The following is a 20,302-nucleotide window of genomic DNA, read 5'->3' as shown; positions in this document are numbered from 1 at the left end:
TAATTGTTAGTAATATCTATCTGTTGCTATGCAAATGAAACAAATAGCTCCCTATAGAGTAGCAATCAAATGCTAATGATCGCACAATGTTCCAAAGATGTGCAAATAATTGTTACTACAGTACATAGTATTTGTGTGCCTCACTCTTTAGAGCACCATTTGTATGATATACTGTACATAGCAATCTATCTTTACTACCTGTGATTTTAGTTACACTATTGCCCTACTAAAAATTGCTTGTGTGCTTCTAGCCTAAAGCCCCGTACACACTATCAGATTTTCTGCTGACTTTTTCCTTCAGATTTACCAAAACCATATAATATGAGGTCAAACCTTAGGAGTTTCAATGTGTGTGTAATCAGGCAGGCCCTTCTACTACATGGTTTTGGTAAACCTGAAGACAAAAATCAGCAGAAAATCTGATCGTGTGTATGGGGCTTTAGGCTAATCCTACACACATAGGACTTCATTTACTAAAGGCAATTAGATTGTGCGCTTTGCAAATATAGTCGCTCCAGAACTTAGTAAATGAGATAAAGGTTAATTTTGAAAAAAAAAATACTGAAACAATGATTTACTAAAGGCAAAGTGCAGTTGCTCCAGAGTTTAGTAAATGAGCAGAATCTCTGCTGACTTCCATCAACCAATCATGTGCAAACAAAAATGCTGTTTTTATTTTTTTTTCTTTGCACATGATTGGTTGATGGAAGTCAGCAGAGCTTCTGCTGATTTACTAAACTCTGGAGCAACTGCACTTTGCCTTTAGTAAATCAACCCCCATAGAGTTCTCCATCTACACTTAAAGGAGAAGTACACCCAAAGCTTGTTTGGCTGTACATTTCCTGTGGATCACAGGAGTGCAGTTCGTTCTGCACACCTGTGACTCGTTTTCAGCAGACAGCGGGCTGAAGCCTGCTGTTGGCTGACGTCACAGAGCCAGTCCAGGTTGGGGAAAGATCGCAACATTATGGTCGGGATCTGCCCACAACCGTGGACTGGCACCCGCCTCACTGAGAGGTTGAGCCAGTCGCTCCTGCCCCTCTGTAGCACAGTGCTCGAAGGGGGGGGGGGGGACAGAGCAGACAGAGGTGACTGACAGTCACCAGCTCTCTGCTCACAAAGCTCTAAGAGCAGAGTGATCAGTGGTGTTTGATCTCTCGGTTCTCAGTCTTGGAGTCGGCGGGGGACAGATGCAGCATTGCATCCACCAAGTAAAGTATGATTCCTAAAAAAAAAAAAACTGCACTTCTCATTTAACAACATGGATGGTACAATATCTGTTGCCGGCTATTGTATTCAAGCTGTCATAACACCTGAACAATGACTACATTTGGACGAATAAAAAAAATCACTGTTCCGGCTGCCAATTTTTCACCTGGCTTTTTCAGTTGAAGTTTGTTGAAGCGGGTGTTGCCACAGGGCCAACTTAATGTCTAAGTAAAGACAGAAGTTTTTTTAGTTGTGGATAGAGTGGAGAGGTTTAGAACACCTGTTTCTTTTGCTGTCTGGGTGCCTGTTAGGAAGATTCACCCTATTTGTCCTGTGTACCATTATAATCAAAAATTGAAGTGAAAGAAAATATAACATTTTGGGACAACAAGGAATGAAATACGAGGGATAACAAAATGGCAATTTACTTTAAAGTGGATGTAAACCCGATTCATTAAATTTAAGCTGGGCGCTTATATCTGCAGTGTTTTGTTATCACTCTTCAAAGCACTATGTCCCGCAGCTGTCTCCTGCTCCATTCTTCTGTTATCAGCCTGATTACTCCTGACAAGTTCTCCATCACATATGATAAAAGCAGTCTGAGTTTTGTGTTGGGGAGGCTGCTATAGATTAGCAGAGCCCTGAACTATTCAACAATCAGTGAAAAAAACTGTGTAATGAGGGGCGCTGAGGACGGGACTCAAAACGTACGTCGAGGTGTGCCTGGTTACACACGTCTATCTTTCTTCTTCCGGGCCCCTCTGGCTGCCAGTGCTGGAACGCACGCTGTAGCAGAATACAGATACAGAGTGGTTTCTCCATTATTGTACTCGCTCGTTAGCCCCAGTGCTGGCACCATCAAAAGTAAGCGCCCATTTGGCATCTTGTTTTTATATGTTTTATTAAAATGGGATTACACTATGTTGCTGGCTGATTTCTTTGCATAAATACCCCAGCTGGCATATACTGGTGGAGAAGAGGTGCATAAACTCTGCATGGGACAATGCTAGGTTGAGATAGCAAGTAACACTTGCAGAAAGCGCATTTGACCTTTTTCTAACCATTAAGGTCAACAGCTGCTGGTAAGGAGACAGCCATACTTTGAGCACATTTGGGTGTGTGTTACAGTTGGTGAAGGTGGTTTCATCTGCACAGTGGAAGTAATTTCTGTGCATGATCACAAACAGCTCGGATTGGAATCTGCACAGAGGACATTTTATATATATATATATATATAAAATCTTTTCTCTTTGCACAGATTTTATGTACCTTATTGCATTTTTTGGACTTTATTTATGATTGGACTTTTATGTTTAATAGCACTATTTTCATGTTGGGTTTTTTGTGTAGATGCGTTTGGTGATTATAGGTCAATTTTTCATATCGCATTTTGTTTTAAAAAAATAAAATTTGCATGCATACTTAGCCATAGTTCTAACGGCTAGGTATTATTAGTGTTCAATTTTCAGCGCCCCTCATTAAACAATTTTTTTCACATTTAACTAGAAGGTTTGTCTAGCACGAGGGTCAGCAGCTGTCACTATCTTTTTGCTTAATGGTTTATATTAGCACTAAAGTAATTATTAATACCACTTGATTGCATCACAAATTAGGCATTTTGGAGCGAGGTTTTAAATAATTTTTCACTATTCAACAATCACTCTGAAAGTCTCTACCTATGAGGAGAGGGGTTGTGTGTCTTTTCTCCAATCAGCTGTCTTGGCTGTATGCCCAGACTTGACTACAGTGTTGAACAGGAAGAGAAAATCTAATGACATGGTCTGAACTTTCTAAACAGTATATAAAGCTGAAGACAGAAGATATACAGGTAAAACGTACGTAGAGAGATTTGTTTCATCTCTGTGTATCATCAAGGCTGTTCCCTGGGTATATCTGATGGTTTACATCCACTTTAATATAATATTCCCTATTCAGGACCAGGACAGAAATATTTAGGACCTGAACCGACAGAAATATTTATGCTATTGCTGACCTCATTCTGAAAATTCTAGTTTGGTAGCCTAGCTGTCTATGGCTTTAGTACTTTCTGAGTCATTGAAGCATACAGCCAATGAGGTCATACAGAAGTTAAAAGTATTGATCTGCAACTTTGCTGAACTCAAAGCATTGAAGCTACTATATTGGCAAGACAGCCAGGTAACTAGCATTGCAGCAGTAAAGGTCAGCAATGGTAGCTCACATATCTTCTCATTATATTCCCTGCATGGATTTTCTTTAATAATTCCTATAACTTGCACCAGTCATGCGTTTGTTATTAAGCTGTTATATTTTTTTATTTTCACTGTTCTGCACTGCAGGTCAAATCAATGAATAGACAGCACTGTCAAGAAGTATGTATTTTTATAGACCGCGCTCTATAGCTTGTGATGTGCTGCTTATCCTTTATGCTACCTTAGCCTATTGCTCCTTAACGTTCAACAGTTTGACACTTTTCACAATGACCAAACTTTCCTCAGCAGCCAGCTTATTCTTATTGAGAATGAGAACTCTTTAGGAACTTTTTGGAAGTTTTGTTAATATACTGTATTGGCTAACTGATTCTAAAAGTATGCTTAATTTAATTTTATATTGTAACCTATACACCTGTAAGGCATTTTCCAATACCAATGAAGTCCTAAACGCTGCTGGTGATACCTATCAAATACAAAAAATAGTTCTCAGGTAAAACTGATATCCAATGTCTCAAACAGCAGTAGCCAAGGGAACACAGAACAACAGAAATCCCAGTTACATATAAACAACAAGATCCTGCATTGCAAGCATACATGAAAAGAGAAATAAGTTCTATAGTAAGACTTGATTTCGACGTGCGTCTAATACAGCCATTCCTCTGATGAAGGATGCATGTTAAGACTGCTTTTCAGAGGCGATTGGCAGGCAGCAAGGAGGTGATGTGACACCTCCTCAACAACTGTTTTAACCACATGTTTGCTGACAAATGCATTGGAATTGCATGCAATGCACTTTGTGTTGCGGTGTTTGCAGCATTTCCCTGTTCACTTGAATGGGTCCCAATTGGCAGGCTTGCTGTACTCCCCGTTTTCAACATGTTTTTGCAAACCAGAATCAAGGCATGTAAACACCCCTGTCCACTGCCATTGCAGCAAAGGAGGGGGCAACTGAGTGGTGGATGCTAAAATCCCAGCTCAACCATTTTTTTGACCCCCCCCCCCCCACACCCCAACCGCACACGTCTAAACTTAGCCTTACAGTATAAAAATGGCTTTCAAAGGAATGCTGCTGGTTTTGGAACATTCTGTTTAAAATCCCACCTGAACTACCAACCAAATAGGGTTATACAGAAATGCATTACATGACAATTCTGAGTTCACTGGCTAATTGTGTTCTTTATTCTCTGGCAGGCATGAATGTTGCTAACACTACAGCTGCCACAAAGCATATCAAAACCTGAAGCTGTCCATGACACCACAATCCATCCATAGACTTTAAGTGCAAAAATATCACAAAGCGTGAGTAATGCATTTACATTGCTTCACAGACTCCAAGCCTCTATAGATACATTACAGATGTACTTTCCTTTGTACTTTTATGCAGGAGACTACAAAGCTTTTTTTATGGGTTGGAAAAGGCAATGTTGGCACACCTTGGAAAACTGTTAAAGTGTGACTTAACACTTTAGTCAACCAAGAAGAATTTCTTACTGGAGAAGAGACATACTAGGGTAGATTCAATAAAGATGTTATGCCACTTTTCTGGCATTAATTGCTCTAGTTAATGTGTTTCGCCCAATTTAAAAACCATATGCAACAGTTTTGGTTCTGACAAATTGAGGTAATTTAAATTTGCTCCACTACTAAATTTGCTTTGTCTATGTTGTGACGCAACACCTGCACCAAATTCAAAATAAAATACCGACAGTTGGTATCTTACAAAAGGGGAACTAATGAAGACCAACTTTCTTTTGATGTACTGAGACAGATTTTGCTTGCAAGATACTTTCATAAAATCTGTCTGTACCAGTCTTTATGAATTCCATGTCTTTTCTGTAATTGAGGCTTCTTACTAACCCCCTCGCCAGATGTTTTAGAATGTACGCTAAGCTGCACAGTGTACATTGCTGTAGTTATGTTATCTAAGCCCCGCCAATCAAGATGGCCGTTGGCCCCAAACCCAGAGGAAGTCTTAAAGAACACGTCAGTGCCAGTGAGGGGCTCGTAGACGTTGCATCATTAGGGGAAGTGAGTATCAGTGTGTTTAATTCTACTTTAACAGCTTTGTATATACATGTCCAATCAAACCATTCAATAGCCCTGCCAATGACCATCTATACATAGGTAGTTGTGGCTATTATGCTTTAGGATTTCCCATCATGCCTGAATCAATGCAATAGATAACAAGCAGGTGGGACAGCTGTGTGTTTCCTACACATGTGTAATGTGTCTAACAATTAGATCAGAACAGCCTAACCTTTGCCAATAAATGAGCCATAATAACTCTATATAATGTTGTGAAAGGACAATTGCTTATTTACTGAAGTGTTACTCTCATATATTGGTACTTATCGAAATCGAATTTTCCCCTGCAATCATGCTGAAGCTCCAAAAGATTAAGTTTAGAGACCATTACTTTTTATAGCCATACTTCAATATATTTTATTTATTACGTTTTGTTTCATGTATTAATAGACAGCTTCCAATACATATCAAATTAACTTCTCAGTTTTTGTGCAGAGAAACCTTCAGAGAAATATGAAGGGAAGTTCTCTTCCTTTCAACTGGCAAGCAATATATGTAAACCAGCGTAGTGTTAATGGCAAAAGAACATTACAGATTCCTTTAAATATTTTGCACACTGGAAATGTATTGATATGTTTAGGAAAGAGACAAATGATGCTGACAAACAAGAAGAATCTAAGGGATATAATACAGAAAAAAAACCTGCTTAACCTGGCATTTGCAGTTTATGGTTCTGTGGGCCCTTGTGAGTCACTCAATCCTATTATTGAGCTCATAAAAGAAAATGATATTCATGAATCAATGTCACTCTGCTTTGGCACAGCAGAAAATATATAGAGACTTGAAGGTATATGTATAATTGTTACAAAAACAAACAACTGCAGAACACTTTTGATCTTTAATTTAATCTTCTAATCGTGAGTAGGTTTGCACTGCTGAACTTCCCATTTCAAAATGCTATATGTCTGGTTCTTATACTGATTCAAAGCTCCAATATTTGAATTACTGACCCAGAACAAGCAGATCAGCATTGCTAACTTTTATCTACTTCAGGCCAGAGATAGCCAGGCAACTGCCATTTTCCGAAGATCATTAGTGGTCTATACCATACAGCTCTCTATTAAACTGAGAAAGAAAAAAAGTCAAACATTTTATGTTAGCATGATTACAAGGGAGGAACTTTTGGTAAAATAATGAAACCAGAAGCTTTCTGCTGTTTCCCTAAAACTTTGCCTGAATCATTTCATAGGGGTTATTTTTACCTCCCCAAAAAATTATGTGAAGATTTGATATATCTTAATGGCAATTCATTCCTTTTCATTGTTTTTATTGAAAGTTTTTCAAAAGTAACTAAGGACAAGCATATAAAAAATAAAGTAGCGGGATAGATATCCCAACATTAACAATATTTCAGATGTGTAGTCCAGGAATGCTAGGAAATCAAAAGGTAGGATGAAAGGTAGGATGATTTGCAGTGAAAGGCCATCAGGTGATCACAAAAGTAACAGTATGGGGTTTTGGTAATGGACAGGGGGAGAAGTTATATCAGATCTCTAGGGTATACTAGTACACTACATATACAGTACATCAAGGTGGTAGTGTGTATCGGTTGGCTCTGAACCACTGCAACCAGGGTTACCAGAGTTTAAACGTTTTTTTTCTGTATAGAACGTTGGTGGAAGCCATCATATGTTCATAAGAACAGCGCTTGTGGACTGGATCTAGGGCATCTGATATAGTGAGAGGGCAGGGGTTCTTCCATAGTCTCACAAGTCTGAGTCTGGCTGCCAGTAGGATATGTGTAACAGAGTGTCTGGTGGCTGGATCAATAGATGCTATATCTAAAATTCAGTAGTGTCAGGCTAGGGGAAGAGAGAATGTGGCAGTGTGCCACTTAGGATAAGATCACAAAAGTCTTCTGCCAGTATGGGTGTAGGACTCAGTGTTCCCATAGGGTATGGAATATGTCCCCTATATGAACACAATTCCTCCAGCAAAAAGGAGACATTTGACCTTTTAAAGTGCCAATTTGGCAGGGGTTAAATACCATCCCAAAGACATTTTTAGCATTAATTCCCAAAACGAGGTAGCAAAATGTTGTTCTATAAATGGATTAAAGGGCATTGGACCACTGAAAGGGGTACTTTTTTAAATATAAAGAAACACATGTATCAACATTAGAGGTTACTAGCACAATTGAGTACCTTTAAAAGGAATGTGATGTAAACTGTGGCACACTTCAGTGGGAAAAAGTGAAAATCCTAACTCCACAGTAGTTAAGAAACTGCAGTATTTGATTCAGTCATATGCTGTGCATACACTTGTATAAAGGTCATGAAAGGTGAAGTTAACCAAAGCAGCAGATGCTTTACATCTACTCAAGTGGGAAGCAGGCAGCATGGTGACTTAGTGGTTAACAGTTTTGCCTTGGGGTCCATTGGGGTTCTGTGGGTCCTCTGAATCTCAGCCAGGACACTTTCTGCATGTAAAAGTCACAAGACTGCTCTAACTACTGATGAGAAAAGGTATTTAGTTTGTATTTACTAAAACTATTGCATTTCCATGTTCTGTGTACTGTGGAAGACCAATTATAGTGCATGCAGTGTCCAGGGTTTAGTAACACTTTAAGAGACAGCGATGGCAGATTGATCTCTTGCCTAAGACTCGATTCACACCTATGCATTTTTAGTGCTTTTTGCATTTTACACATTTGCACTACAGAACGTGTCAAATAGGAAACCATGTTAATTGGACTGTAGTGCAAATCTGCAAAATGCAAAAAGCACTAAAAATGCATAGGTGTGAACTGAGCCTACGGGCCAGTTCACACTGCTGTGTGGTGCGAGATCGCATGGGATTCACACTGCACTGCCGTGCAAATCACATGCAATGTCCGTGCGATGCAAATTCAGCCATACAGATAGTATGCCTGAATTTGCATCGCATTTGGACCAAACTCGCACAGGACCCTTTTTTTGGTCCGTAGCAGAATCGAATCCGATTTCTGTCTGTGTTCGTAAATCGCACTGCAATATTCAAACTGATTTGGGGGTGTCATTAACTTTTAATTGACATTTCCAGCAGTGCACAGGGAGACATGCAATGCGGGAACCCGCAGTGGATTCACAGGGTTTCCACATCACAGCAATGTGACCCAGACCTTAAATTGACAATGAAAGAAAGTACTCAGCACACTTTTTAATATATTTTGTATTTAGATTATTACTGAAGATAAATCAGTTGTATAAAGCGTACAAGGTGACGGGGTGGTTGGGTACATCTCATTCTTTATTCTTTTATTTAAAACCTGCTCATCGGGTGGACGTATCATGAGCAGTAGATACATTTTTTTTAGAGGGGGCTTCCTGAGACCCGAAAGCTTTTTCAAGGGTTCCTTTTTCATGATCAAAAGGTTGGGATAGGCTGCTGGAAATGGTTACATTTTGCCTGAACGGGTTCTTCCAGTATGATCCAGTTGATTGTGGCTATTAACAGTCTTCAAACATTTCTTGAGTTCCTTTGCAACAAGAAATATTTCAACATTGGTCATTGGACAGAACGGGTCATTTAGGGGCCTTTTCCTAGCACATTACACTGTAATGAAAACTATTTAATAAATGTCTTATAGGCATACCCCACTTTTAAGTACACAATGGGGTTTAGTTACTAAAGCTGGAAAGTGCAAAATCAGGCTCACGTCTGCATAGAAACCAATGAGCTTCTAACGCCAGCTTGTTCAATTAAGCTTTGGTAATTGAACCTGGAAGCTGATTGGCTTCTTTGCAGAAGTGAGCCTGATTTTGCACTTTACAGCTTTAGTAAATAAACCCCAATGTGTACTTAAAAGTTGGGTATGCCTGTATATTGCTTACATTATCAAACTTATAAAAGGTGAAGTTATGCTTTAATAGCAGAAAAAGAAAAGTACCTACTAGAGTAGAAAATGGCAAGTGTGACCTGTTATGAAGGGAGAAGGATCCATAGGAATACAGTATCACGTACAGGTAATCAAACAGCGTATAATAGAACTGTGAAAAGCTGATGTGGCTGGGAAGATTAAAGCAGAATGAAAGGGCAGTAGAATAGAACACAAGGTTCGTCTGACACAAACCGTGGAACAAAAAGCAGACGGATGATTCAAAAAGGAGACACAAAACAGCTGATAGGGGAAAGATAGACCTGGCATAGAATAGAGTGGAGCCCTGTATAGGAATATCATTGTTCCATGCCTGACAGCACAACATTCCGATGTTACCCTCCTGTTGCTAGGGAACCAGGCATAACCTCCATTGCTAGACAGAGCAAAATATGGTCATGCCTTAGAAGCAGCTAACAGCAACAATAAGAGAATATATATTGTTTTCGACCACTATTCCCACTAAGGGATTGCAAACCATACAATTATTCCATAAAATGGGAATGTCTTCCTGCATAATATAAAGAGTATAGACAGATTGCTGCAAAATGATGGAAAGCATAGAGGATTTAGCAATATTAACTCTGACAGCGCAGGTACTTACACTGAATGTTAATATTTAGTGCTAATGTAAATACAAGGCAAACTTCTTTTTTTTACATATATTAATGTATGACATGTATAATGCACTTCATTCATCATGCATCACAAATTGTATATATGCGTTGCACGCATACTCTTCTCTAAGTTGCTCTACCACCAATACTGAAATGATGAAGTCAAATGTTTATGCAATATATCCAGGAACTGCTCTAGGTCTTTTTTAAAGCACTGCCAAAACTGATAAAGGCATAAGAGAAAGTGAATGTGCTTAACATTGTTTCAGTGATTGACATTGGCAATCCCCATGGATTGTATAAACTGTCCCTGCTGTTCAAGCTTAATTCTAAAGGATTTTATCACCCTCTCTGGAGAATGTATTCAGCTAACCCACGCTGTGATTACATAAACTGCATTCAGCAGTGGCTGAGTATATAGAAAACTGATGAAGTGCATTGTATCAAATGATGGAAGCCCCAAATTTCAGCGTGTACAGGTTTGTTCTATCCGCTGCCTGACAATACTGAGGTTTTGATACTGCAGTTTGTCGTAATTATTGAAAATGAGTCTTTTGAGATCAATGCAGGTATCTTCTGCTTGCACACTGAGCTAAAGCCTGCAGCCTGCTACCTGTTAATATGCTGGGAAGTGATTCTCCAGTTTGCTGTTGACAGCATACTGATAGCAAATGCTCCTATTTTCAGAATGCCATGTGTTCCTTCTAATAGATCAAAGTGTGAATTTTAATAGTGTGAAGACATGAAATGGGAAATTAGCAAGTAGGAGGTGACTGCATGTGTATTTATAGAGTATTCTCCTATACTAAATGGTGGATGGAGATCTTAGATGTCTTTAGAGTTCATTTTAGAATTCCCATCTAGTAAAATCCATGTTTAAAATGCCTTTATAATAACAGTCATAGTTACAGTCGAAGAAATACTTAAAAACCACAAGCTACTAGCACGTGTCCTTGGTTAACCCAAAGAATCTTACTCAACTGATTATCCAGTGCTTGGATGTATTATACATGATGTGTGACATGGGGCTGACTAGCGAAAAAGCAGATTTTTTAAAACAGATCAGATATCTTGTTTTCACTTTAGACTCCCAACCGGATATTGGGTTAGTGTCAAATTTTCAGTTATTTGTAACCTAATTGCATATTTCAAGCAGTACATTTTTTTCTGACATAAAACTGATGCTTTTCAGTAAATTGACCCAAAGTTAATTTGTTATTACTACATTATTCAGTGTCTCCTGACAGTTTCCCAGTAAGCCGTCACTTCACAGGATGTGATTATTCCTATAACACACTATGGGGTTGACTTATTAAAGGCAAATATACTGTTAAATTTACATGGGAAGTTGCAATCTGCATTGGAAATTTCCCCCGAGTTTAGTGAATGAGATTAGGCTCTGCTGCCTTTCATCTAATCACGTGCAAACGAAAATGCTGATTTTTTTTTTATTTACTTGTGATTCCTCCCAAAAATTAATTTCACCAGATTCATTAAGCTCTGGGGAAAATGTACTTGCAAATGCCAGGAGGCGGAGGTGGGCATCATGTGACCGCTGTTATTGGCTATAACAGTGGTCACATGATCGGAAAGCTCCCAATCGTAAGTAAGAATCGTGAGTTTTCCAGTCCCTGTCTGTAAAAAAGTGTGTTTACATATATGTGGCCCCTCTGCATTAACCACTTACCCACTGGGCACTTAAACCTCCTTCCTAACCTGACCAATTTTCAGCTTTCGGTGCTCTCACATTTTGAATGACAATTACTCAGTCATGCAACATTGTACCTATATGAATTTTTTGTCCTTTTTTTCACACAAATGGAGCTTTTTTGGTGGTATTTAATCACCTCTGGGTTTTTTTGTTTTTTGCGCTACAAAGGAAAAAGCCCTAAAATTCTGTAAAAATTAAATTTTTCTTTGTTTCTGTTATAAAATTTAGCAAATTAGTAATTTTTATTTATGACTTTTGGCCAACATTTATACTGCTACATATCTTTGGTAAAAATAACCCAAATTGGTGTAAATTATTTGGTCTTTGTGAAAGTTAGAGAGTCCACAAGCTATGGTGCCAATCTCTGAACATTGATCACACCTGATGTACTGACAGCCTATCTCAGTTCTTGAGACCCTAAGGGCCGGTTCACACAGCGAGGCGATGCGAGGCGACACGGCTCGCCTCGCCTCGCTCCCGCAAGTTGCCCCCGTTCTGTACAATGGAACCGTTCTGAGAGGAGCGACTCGAGTCGCTCCGACTCAGAAAAAAGGTTCCTGTACTACTTCGGGGCGACTTCGGGGGCGACTTGCATTGACTTCTATACAGAAGTCCTCTGCAAGTCGCCGCTGAGGTCCCCGCAGGTCGCAGCAAGGCAAGTCGGAGACGCCTCGCCTCGCTGTGTGAACCGGCCCTAACAAGCCAGGAAAGTACAAATCCCCCCAAATAACCCCTTTTTGGAAAGTAGACATTCCAAGATATTTAGTAAAAGGCATGGCGAGTTTTTTTTAAGCTGTAATTTTTTTCCATAATTCATTGCAAAATCAAGATTTGTTTTCTTTTTTCACAAAATTGTTCTATTAGCAGATTATTTCTCACACACAACATGCATAGCACAAATTACACCCCAAAACACAATCTACTACTCCTCCTGAGGCGTTCTTGGAGCACGGCGTTCCCCCATCAGACGTTCTTGGAGCATAAATTACACATATAATTTCTTGACTACCTCTTACACTTCTGAAGGCCCTGGAGCACCAGGACAATAGAAATGCCCCAAAAATTACCCCATTTTGGAAAGAAAACAACCCAACGTATAATCTATGAGGCACAATGAGTCTTTTGAACATGTAATTTTTTTCTACAAGTTTTTGGAAAATGTGTAAAGAAAATAAAACGCTTTTTTTTTTTTTTTTTTTTATTCTTTTTTTTTTTTTTTACACAAAGTTGTCCATTTATACAATATTTCTAACACATTGCATTTACATACCAAAAATTACACCCCAAAATAGATTCTCCTACTTCTCCTGAGTACGGCGATACCACATATGGGAGACTTTTACACAGCCTGGCCACATAGAGAGGCCAAAAATGCAGGGAGCACCATTGGGTGTTCTAGGGGCAGAAATTTCAAATCTAATTTGACTACCTATTACACATTTGTGAGGCACTCTAGTGGCATGGATGAGCATGAATGGGGATGGGGATGGCAGAGTATGAATGGGATGACTGAGCATTAATGAGTATGGCTGGGTACAACTGAGTACTGCTGGGTACGGCTGAGTATGGATGGGATGGCTGAGTACGGCTGGGTATGGCTAAGTATGCCTGAGTATGGCTGGGATGGTTGGGTACGGCTGGGTATTGCTGGGTATGGATGGGATGGCTGAGCATGGATGGATGGATGAGTATTGCTGAGTATGGATGGATGGATGAGCATGGATGAGTATTGCGGATTAGGGATGGCTGGATGAGTATGGATGGCTGGGTGCAGGAATGGGCACATATCAGCGCTGTGGACACTAGACATCGCGCCCACAGCGCAGCAGCACTCGATCTCTCCCCTCGCACTTTACCGGTACAGAGAGGCGAGAGAGGAACTGGACGTGACGCCGGTTTGTTTACAAGTGATCACTCCGTCATTTGGCGGAGCGATCGCATGGTAAACGGCCGGTGTCAGCCGCCATTTACCATGATCCATGATGTGCCGGGTCCTCTAGACCCAGCACTCATGGATATTCCCAGGTGTACGCCCCAGGGAGTGTGCCCGAGCAAGATTCTGGGAGGACATCAATGTACGCCCTCCCAGAGTTATCGAGCTGCGCTGTAGCCATCATTCGGCTATGGCGCAGTCGTTAAAGGATAAGTTGATTTTAAAAAAATAAAAACGAATGCGCATTTTTTTACAGGTAAAAAAATGTGCAATGAACCATTGCTGGTGCCATGCAGGCTTCCTGCAGATCTTTCTGTGTATCTGTGTGCCCATACATCCCATATCTAAACCCATATCTACATCACTGACAGGAAGAATCAATGAACTACCACGGCACTCCACAACACCGTGGTAGTTCATTGAGAACTACAAGCTGACTACAAGTAGTTCATGAATGACGGAGCCCCGCACGGTTGCCCTTAATTCAAATTGTGACAGCTGGTATGAGGAACTTCTCCCTATTCTGCTGCCACAGGGAGTGTGGGGGTCGGGCAGTGGCTGCAGGATTGGGAACATGTTACATGTTCCACCCTAAAAACAGGTAGAATGGAACATGTTCCCAAAGGTGAACTTATCCTTTAAATGCTGAGAGGTCACATATAATATGCTAGCGAAAAGAGGTTAAAAAAATGTAAAAAAAAAAATGAAAAAGCAATTGTAGACCTTTAAGGCGGTTCACACCAGATAAGGCGTGTTTTGTGCATATTTCCCGCACCAGTCTCAAAACGCACTGCCTTCGCAATCTCTGCGGGTGCCCATGTATTTTTACCAGCACCAGTTCCACCCCTCCCCTCCTTCCACGGGAGAAAGACTTGAAGGCGGGAAACACCAGCAACACCGACCCCCCCCCCCCCCCCCGTGTGGGAGATGAACAGACGGGAAGGTGGAAGGCCCCTTTACTTTAGGAGGCAAATGCCCGGGATGACACTCTGATCTCTGGGCCGGGGAGTGCTGGATGTGTCTGTGGTGTGGTGTGGTGAGCCATCCCTCCTGGGGACCTCACTCCATGGCCATTGCTTCTCCCACCCGAACAGGAAGTGGGTTCAGAGACTCCCTGGCAAATTGGGTCTCAGGAGCTGCTTCCTGATTGTCCGGAAGGAGAATCAGGAAGACAGTAGCCAATATAGCGAATATTAATTTGCTATCGTCACACAACTGGGTGGGATCGGGACACAGTGCTCTGCGCACCAACTCCACCCTTTTTTGAAGCCAATTAGAGCCTCAGGCTCTAAGCATGTGCTTCTAAAAAAAAAAACCCATTGGAATCCATACGTCCGGCGCCCACATGTTGATTAGGGGGCTGGACGCATAGATGGGAGGGCGGCGCCCATGCGCCCCTTATGCACGGGCTGCCACTGACCAGCGCCCCAATGCAGTACATTTGTGAGCACAAAATCACATGGTACAGCAGTACAATGCAATTTATTGCAGAGTGTTTTTTAAAAGTACTTACATACATCACCTCCTCTGCATCCCAGTGCAATTTCAGCCCATTCAAATGAATGGGCTCCAAAATCTCACCGCATAAAAATGAACAGGAATTGTACAGAATGCATGACACTTTCCTGTGTGATCCCAGTGTGAACCAGCCCTAAGAAAGAACACACCATGCCTAACCGCTGGAGCTTGTAATACAACATTTTACTAAAACTGGAAAGTTATAAATCTGGTGCAGCTCTGCATAGAAACCAATCAGCTTCCAGGTTTTATTGTCAAAGCCTAATTGAACAAGCTGAAGTTAGAAGCTGATTGGCTGCCATGCACAGCTGCACCTGATTTTGAGTGCTCCAGTTTTAGTAAAAATCCCCTATGTCTACTGATTCAACTTATTTAAAAAATAATAATATCAAACGGTTATTTGTAAACTTTCCATCTGTACAAAGAAACTTTGTAGCCAAAGTGGGAACACTGAGTCTATTGTTAAGGAAATGTTTAAACCACAGGCACTGTAGCCTTTTATTTGCTGCCATCTCTGTATTATTTGTGAATGTTGAGAAACCCGCCTATAGGGACCACCCAGACCCAGTAGCTTTGGGTGCAAAATACTTTCTTTTATTACGATCTGGAGACCGCTTTAGTTTTTGCTGATCATGATAGTACTCTGTTTTGGTACATTGAATAATAATGTTTATTTTAAAGTTAGTCCAAATACATCAAGCTCAAAGGGAAACAGAACTGATTACGGTAATCAGAATAAAGGGAATATGTAAATAAGAGGCATGTAAAAAATCAACGCAGTGAATCGTTCTTCACTCCGCTCTGACTCATCTCCATATATTATGTGTGTGGAGATGAAAACAGTCTGTTTGGGATGATTTGGGAACACGGCTCTTGATGTTTTGAATAATCAAGCCATGGGGGAGCTGTGGATTAACTAATTGTCTTTGATGTCTTGGCTTTACAGCATCATTTAAAGGTTCATAAAAGTATATATACAGTATATACTTACTTATATAGGTTGTATATATCTAGTGTAAATCCTTACAGAAACTTTGGAAACAAACGTCCTTACTTAAACTCTGAAAACTTTGAAAGCAAATGCATTCTTCGAAAACAGGGTTGTAAAGCTGAACATCACTCAAACTTCTTGCAGGGATCTGAAATTAGCGGACCTCCAGCTGTTGCAAAACTACAAGTCCCATCATGCCTCTGCCTCTGGGTGTCATGCTTGTGGCTGTCAGAGTCTTGCTATGCCTCATGGGATTTGTAGTTCTGCAACAGCTGGAGGTCTGCTAATTGCAGATCCCTGTTCTAGAGTCTTGCTTGCAGAATTCCCACCTGTTTGCAATGGGCAATATATCCAAAACCATTCTCCATAAGGCTGCTTTCACACTGCAGCGGGAGCGGCGTCGGCGGTAAAGTGCCGCTATTTTTAGCGGCGCTTTACCGTCGTTTTAGCGGTGGTCTGCGGGCGCTAGCGGGGTGGTTTTAACCCCTGCTAGCGGCCGAAAAGGGGTTAAACCCGCCCGCAAAGCGCCGCTGCAGCGGCGCTTTGCCGGCGGTATTGCCGCGGTGTCCCATTGATTTCAATGGGTAGGAGCGGCTTAGGAGCGGTGAATACACCGCTCCTTCACCGCTGCAAAGATGCAGCTAGCAGGACTTTTTTCACCGTCCTGCCAGCGCATCGCTCCAGTGTGAAAGCCCTCCGGCTTTCACACTGGAGTTAAAGGGGCCGGTTTTTTTCAGGCGTTACACAGGCGCTATTTTTAGCGCTGTAACGCCTGAATACCGCCCCAGTGTGAAAGCAGCCTAAGGGACTACCAGGGCCTTAAACCCCAAAACAACATTTTTAGATATTGAAACTTATAATTTCCCTAGATGTGGTGGTTTAATTCGTTTTTTTACTTTTTTTTTATTCTCACCTGTTGATCCTGCCAGTATTTCTGTTGATTGTTTTTTTTTTTTTTTCTTTATAAAACCTAGCTTCCCAGAAAAAGTGGTAATTAGAAGTTTCAAGACAAACCATTTAATGCTGGCAGGGGTGCTTACACTGGCCAGCCTAAATTTATGAAGCTTTATCCTAAAATGGAAATAAAAAGTGTGTTAGCTGGAGTTAGGCTTTAATTTGTCATGTATGTCACTTTTTGTTTGTTTTGGGTTGTCATTGCTTCTGTCCAAGGCTGGGTATCTTGCTCCTCCATTGACAGAATAGAAGGATTGTATCCACCCTAAATCAGAAAGGGAGCGATTTACTAAATCTGGTGCAGCTGTGTATAGCAACCAATCAGCTTCCAGGTTTTATTGCTAAAGCTTAATTGAACAAGCTGAATTTGAAAGCGGATTTGTTACTATTTACAGCTGCACCAGATTCTGTGTGCACCAGTTTTTGTGAAATATCACCCAACTGGTTGAAAATAAAGTTAAAAAAAAAGAAAAGAAAACCAATGCAGTCACCACGTCTAAGGACTGGTAAGCTGCAATATATTACAATTGTGTCTTTGGTTTTAGATAGGCTATAACTTGGAAGCACAAGTTATTTCAAACTCTACACTTTAGAAGAACAAATCTACTTAACAAGTGCCTCTGTAGCAAAGGGATTTCACTTTTCTTCCTTTTTGATTCAAACAGTTGGCTGCTGTCTGCCAATACTAACATGGCATCACTACTACATATTTTAGTTGCAAAATAGTTTGTTTACTTGAATGTCAATCTTTATTTACGGTCCACACACTACCTTGTCACTTTCTGGGGGGGGGGGGGGGGGGGCCATATTTCAGTAGTCCACATGCTACCTACCTTTTTGGGGAGTGTTAGCAATATTAGCAGCCCAGGTGCTACCTTCTTACTTTCTGGGGGGGGGGGGGGGGCAATTTTAGCAGACAACATGCTACCTTCTTACTTGAGCGGTGCCAATTTTAGCAGACAACATGCTACTTCTTACTTTCTGGGGGTTTACCAATATTAGCAGTCCACATGCTAGCTTCTTACTTTCTGGAGGGTTACCATGTCTCATACAACTTCAAAGTACCTAGAAAATTGCAAACAGTCCTAACACAAAAAGACATGTAAGTATCAAAACATTAAACATTGAACATACCCCCCTTACAAAGTTGCACCTCTGCACAGAAAAGCAGCACACATGATTCAAAAGTTTTTGAAACATAGAAATGATGTAGTTCCACATACCTGGGCATCTGACAACAACATATAGATGGGTGCAGTTATTGTGGATTTGTTTGGGGGTATAAATGTGCACAAGAGCCCATACAGACGTGTTAGTTAGACAGAACTGCAGAGGATGAGGACAGAAATGGAAAGCAGAAGGTGCAGTAGGTCGTCTATACACAGGTGGATGGACAGACAATACAGAGAAGCACTGAACTAGCACACACAGGATGCTACAAGGACACAAGGCGCTTACTGTGGGCTCTTGGGGTAGAAAGGAAGAGTGACATGGCTGAGATCCTGGATGTCAAAAGCAGTTGGCTCAGCTGATATAGCCTGTCTCTTGGTCCTCTGTTCCCCCAAGGTACAAGGTTTCTGAGCCTGCTGGGTGGCCGGTTTGATGACAGAACGATACTTATCCAATTCATTCTGCAATCTCTGGATGAGCTCGTCTTTCTGGTCTAACTCCAGCTCCAGCTCGTCTATCAGAGCATCCCTCTGCCTCAGCTCCTCTATCTTCTCCTGCAAAGCATACTGCAAGTCCCTCAAAGTGCCCATATTCCCGGCAGGGGCTCCTGCTGCCTTTCCTTCTCCCTTCGTCGTCTTCTCGGTCACTCCAACCCTCCCCAAAGCAAAATAAGGGAGCTTCCGACTTTCTCCAACTTTGTCCAACAGGTCCTGATCTTCCCTTACTTGCCGAGACCCTGAGGCTTCGCCGGTCCCCACCAGAAGGTCCCCTTTCAGGATTCTTGATCCAGCTCCAACTTGTTAAGACCCTGAGGTCCCCACCAGAAGATCCCCACCAGAAGGTCCCCTACAGGTTTATTGATCCAGCTCCAACGTGCACTGCTGAGACCCTGAGGCTCCGCTGGTCCCAACCAGAAGATCCCCACCACCAGAAGATCCCCACCAGAAGGTCCCCTACAGGATTATTGGTCCAGTTACGACGTGCTGAGACCCTGAGGCTCCACTGGTGCCAGCCAGAAGATCCTACAGGATTTTTAATCCAGCTCCAACGTACTGCTGTGACCTCGAGGTTCCGTTGATCCCCAATAGAAGGTCCCTACCAGAAGGACCTCTTTCAGGATTCTTGGTCGAGCTCCCTCTCTCCCGCAAATGTTGGTCTTCAGATCCGTCGTGCATTAAAATCCCGAGCAGCAGGTTGCCCCGGTTCCCTTTTGTTGGTGTGACTCAACGTCGCAGCAGTCTTCAGAGGTCTTCCCACTACTTAGATCCAAATAGGAGGTCCCTGATGCTGTCAGATGCTGAAGAAGATCCACCTTTTCTCCAACTGTCAGCAGATCGCCGAGGAAATTCCCCCTGCGCCCCTGGGAAAAGGGCACACAGGTCCACCACCTGGAGGTCCTGGAAAGTCTTTAGTCCCTGAACAGGTTCTCTTTTGCTACTGCAGCAGGCCACCAGGATGAGTGGCTGGCATCTGATTACTACTAGTAGAGTCACAGGCGAACCAGGGAGCATCTGCATGCATGATCTCTAACTAGAAGAAGAAATAAAAATCCCTCCCTCTGTCAGAAAAGACTAGGATTAGCTGGAGTGGAGGGGGATTTCGATCTGTGATGAGAAGCAGAAGAAATGAAAGAGGTGCAGAGGCAGCAACAGCCAGTTTGTGCAGAGCAGCTCCTCTGTGCTCAGGAGTGCAGGCATCCCCTCCACTGCGCTCTGCTCTCTGCTGTCATGGCATAAGACTTCCTAATGCTCATCACATAGGGGTACCAGTCATCGCCACATAGGGGCATCAGTCATCGCCACATAGGGGCATCAATCATCGCCACATAGGGGCTCCAGCACTGACAATCCTAATGTAACATATACAACGCCTGAGCTCAAATCCCGACACATTAACAATGAGGGCTGCACAACGATCACTGCAGAGAATAGAAGGACTGCTTCTAAAATCCGATCGCAGCACGCCAATGTACTAAGATCTTTATTCACAATGAAAGCCACACAACTGTCATGCCAGGGAACAGATACATCGGGGTGGCTTCTAATAACAGATCGGAGGATGTCACT

At 41.8% G+C, this 20,302-nt stretch overlaps 1 protein-coding gene across 2 annotated transcripts in view; it reads right to left on the bottom strand.

The window, feature by feature from the left end:
* Positions 1 to 20,302, bottom strand: part of PRKG1 (protein kinase cGMP-dependent 1) — a 1,414,086-nt gene that overhangs the window by 1,143,941 nt on the left and 249,843 nt on the right. The window contains exon 1 of one of the 2 annotated variants that reach the window (XM_077454155.1): positions 18,525 to 19,895. The exons of the other annotated variant lie outside the window; for it this stretch is intronic. Within the exon in view, the coding sequence (XP_077310281.1) occupies positions 18,525 to 18,826 (302 nt within the window). The 5' untranslated portion in view covers positions 18,827 to 19,895. Of the gene's footprint in view, positions 1 to 18,524; positions 19,896 to 20,302 lie in introns of those variants that run through there. 2 annotated transcript variants of the gene reach the window in all.

Source organism: Lithobates pipiens, unplaced genomic scaffold (assembly GCF_037356315.1).
Source record: "Lithobates pipiens isolate NorthernLeopardFrog02 unplaced genomic scaffold, aLitPip1_a1.2 Scaffold_25, whole genome shotgun sequence".
Lineage (NCBI taxonomy): Eukaryota > Metazoa > Chordata > Amphibia > Anura > Ranidae > Lithobates > Lithobates pipiens.
The sequence above is the reverse complement of the archived record's forward strand: the minus strand, read 5'-3'. Positions and strand labels throughout refer to the sequence as shown.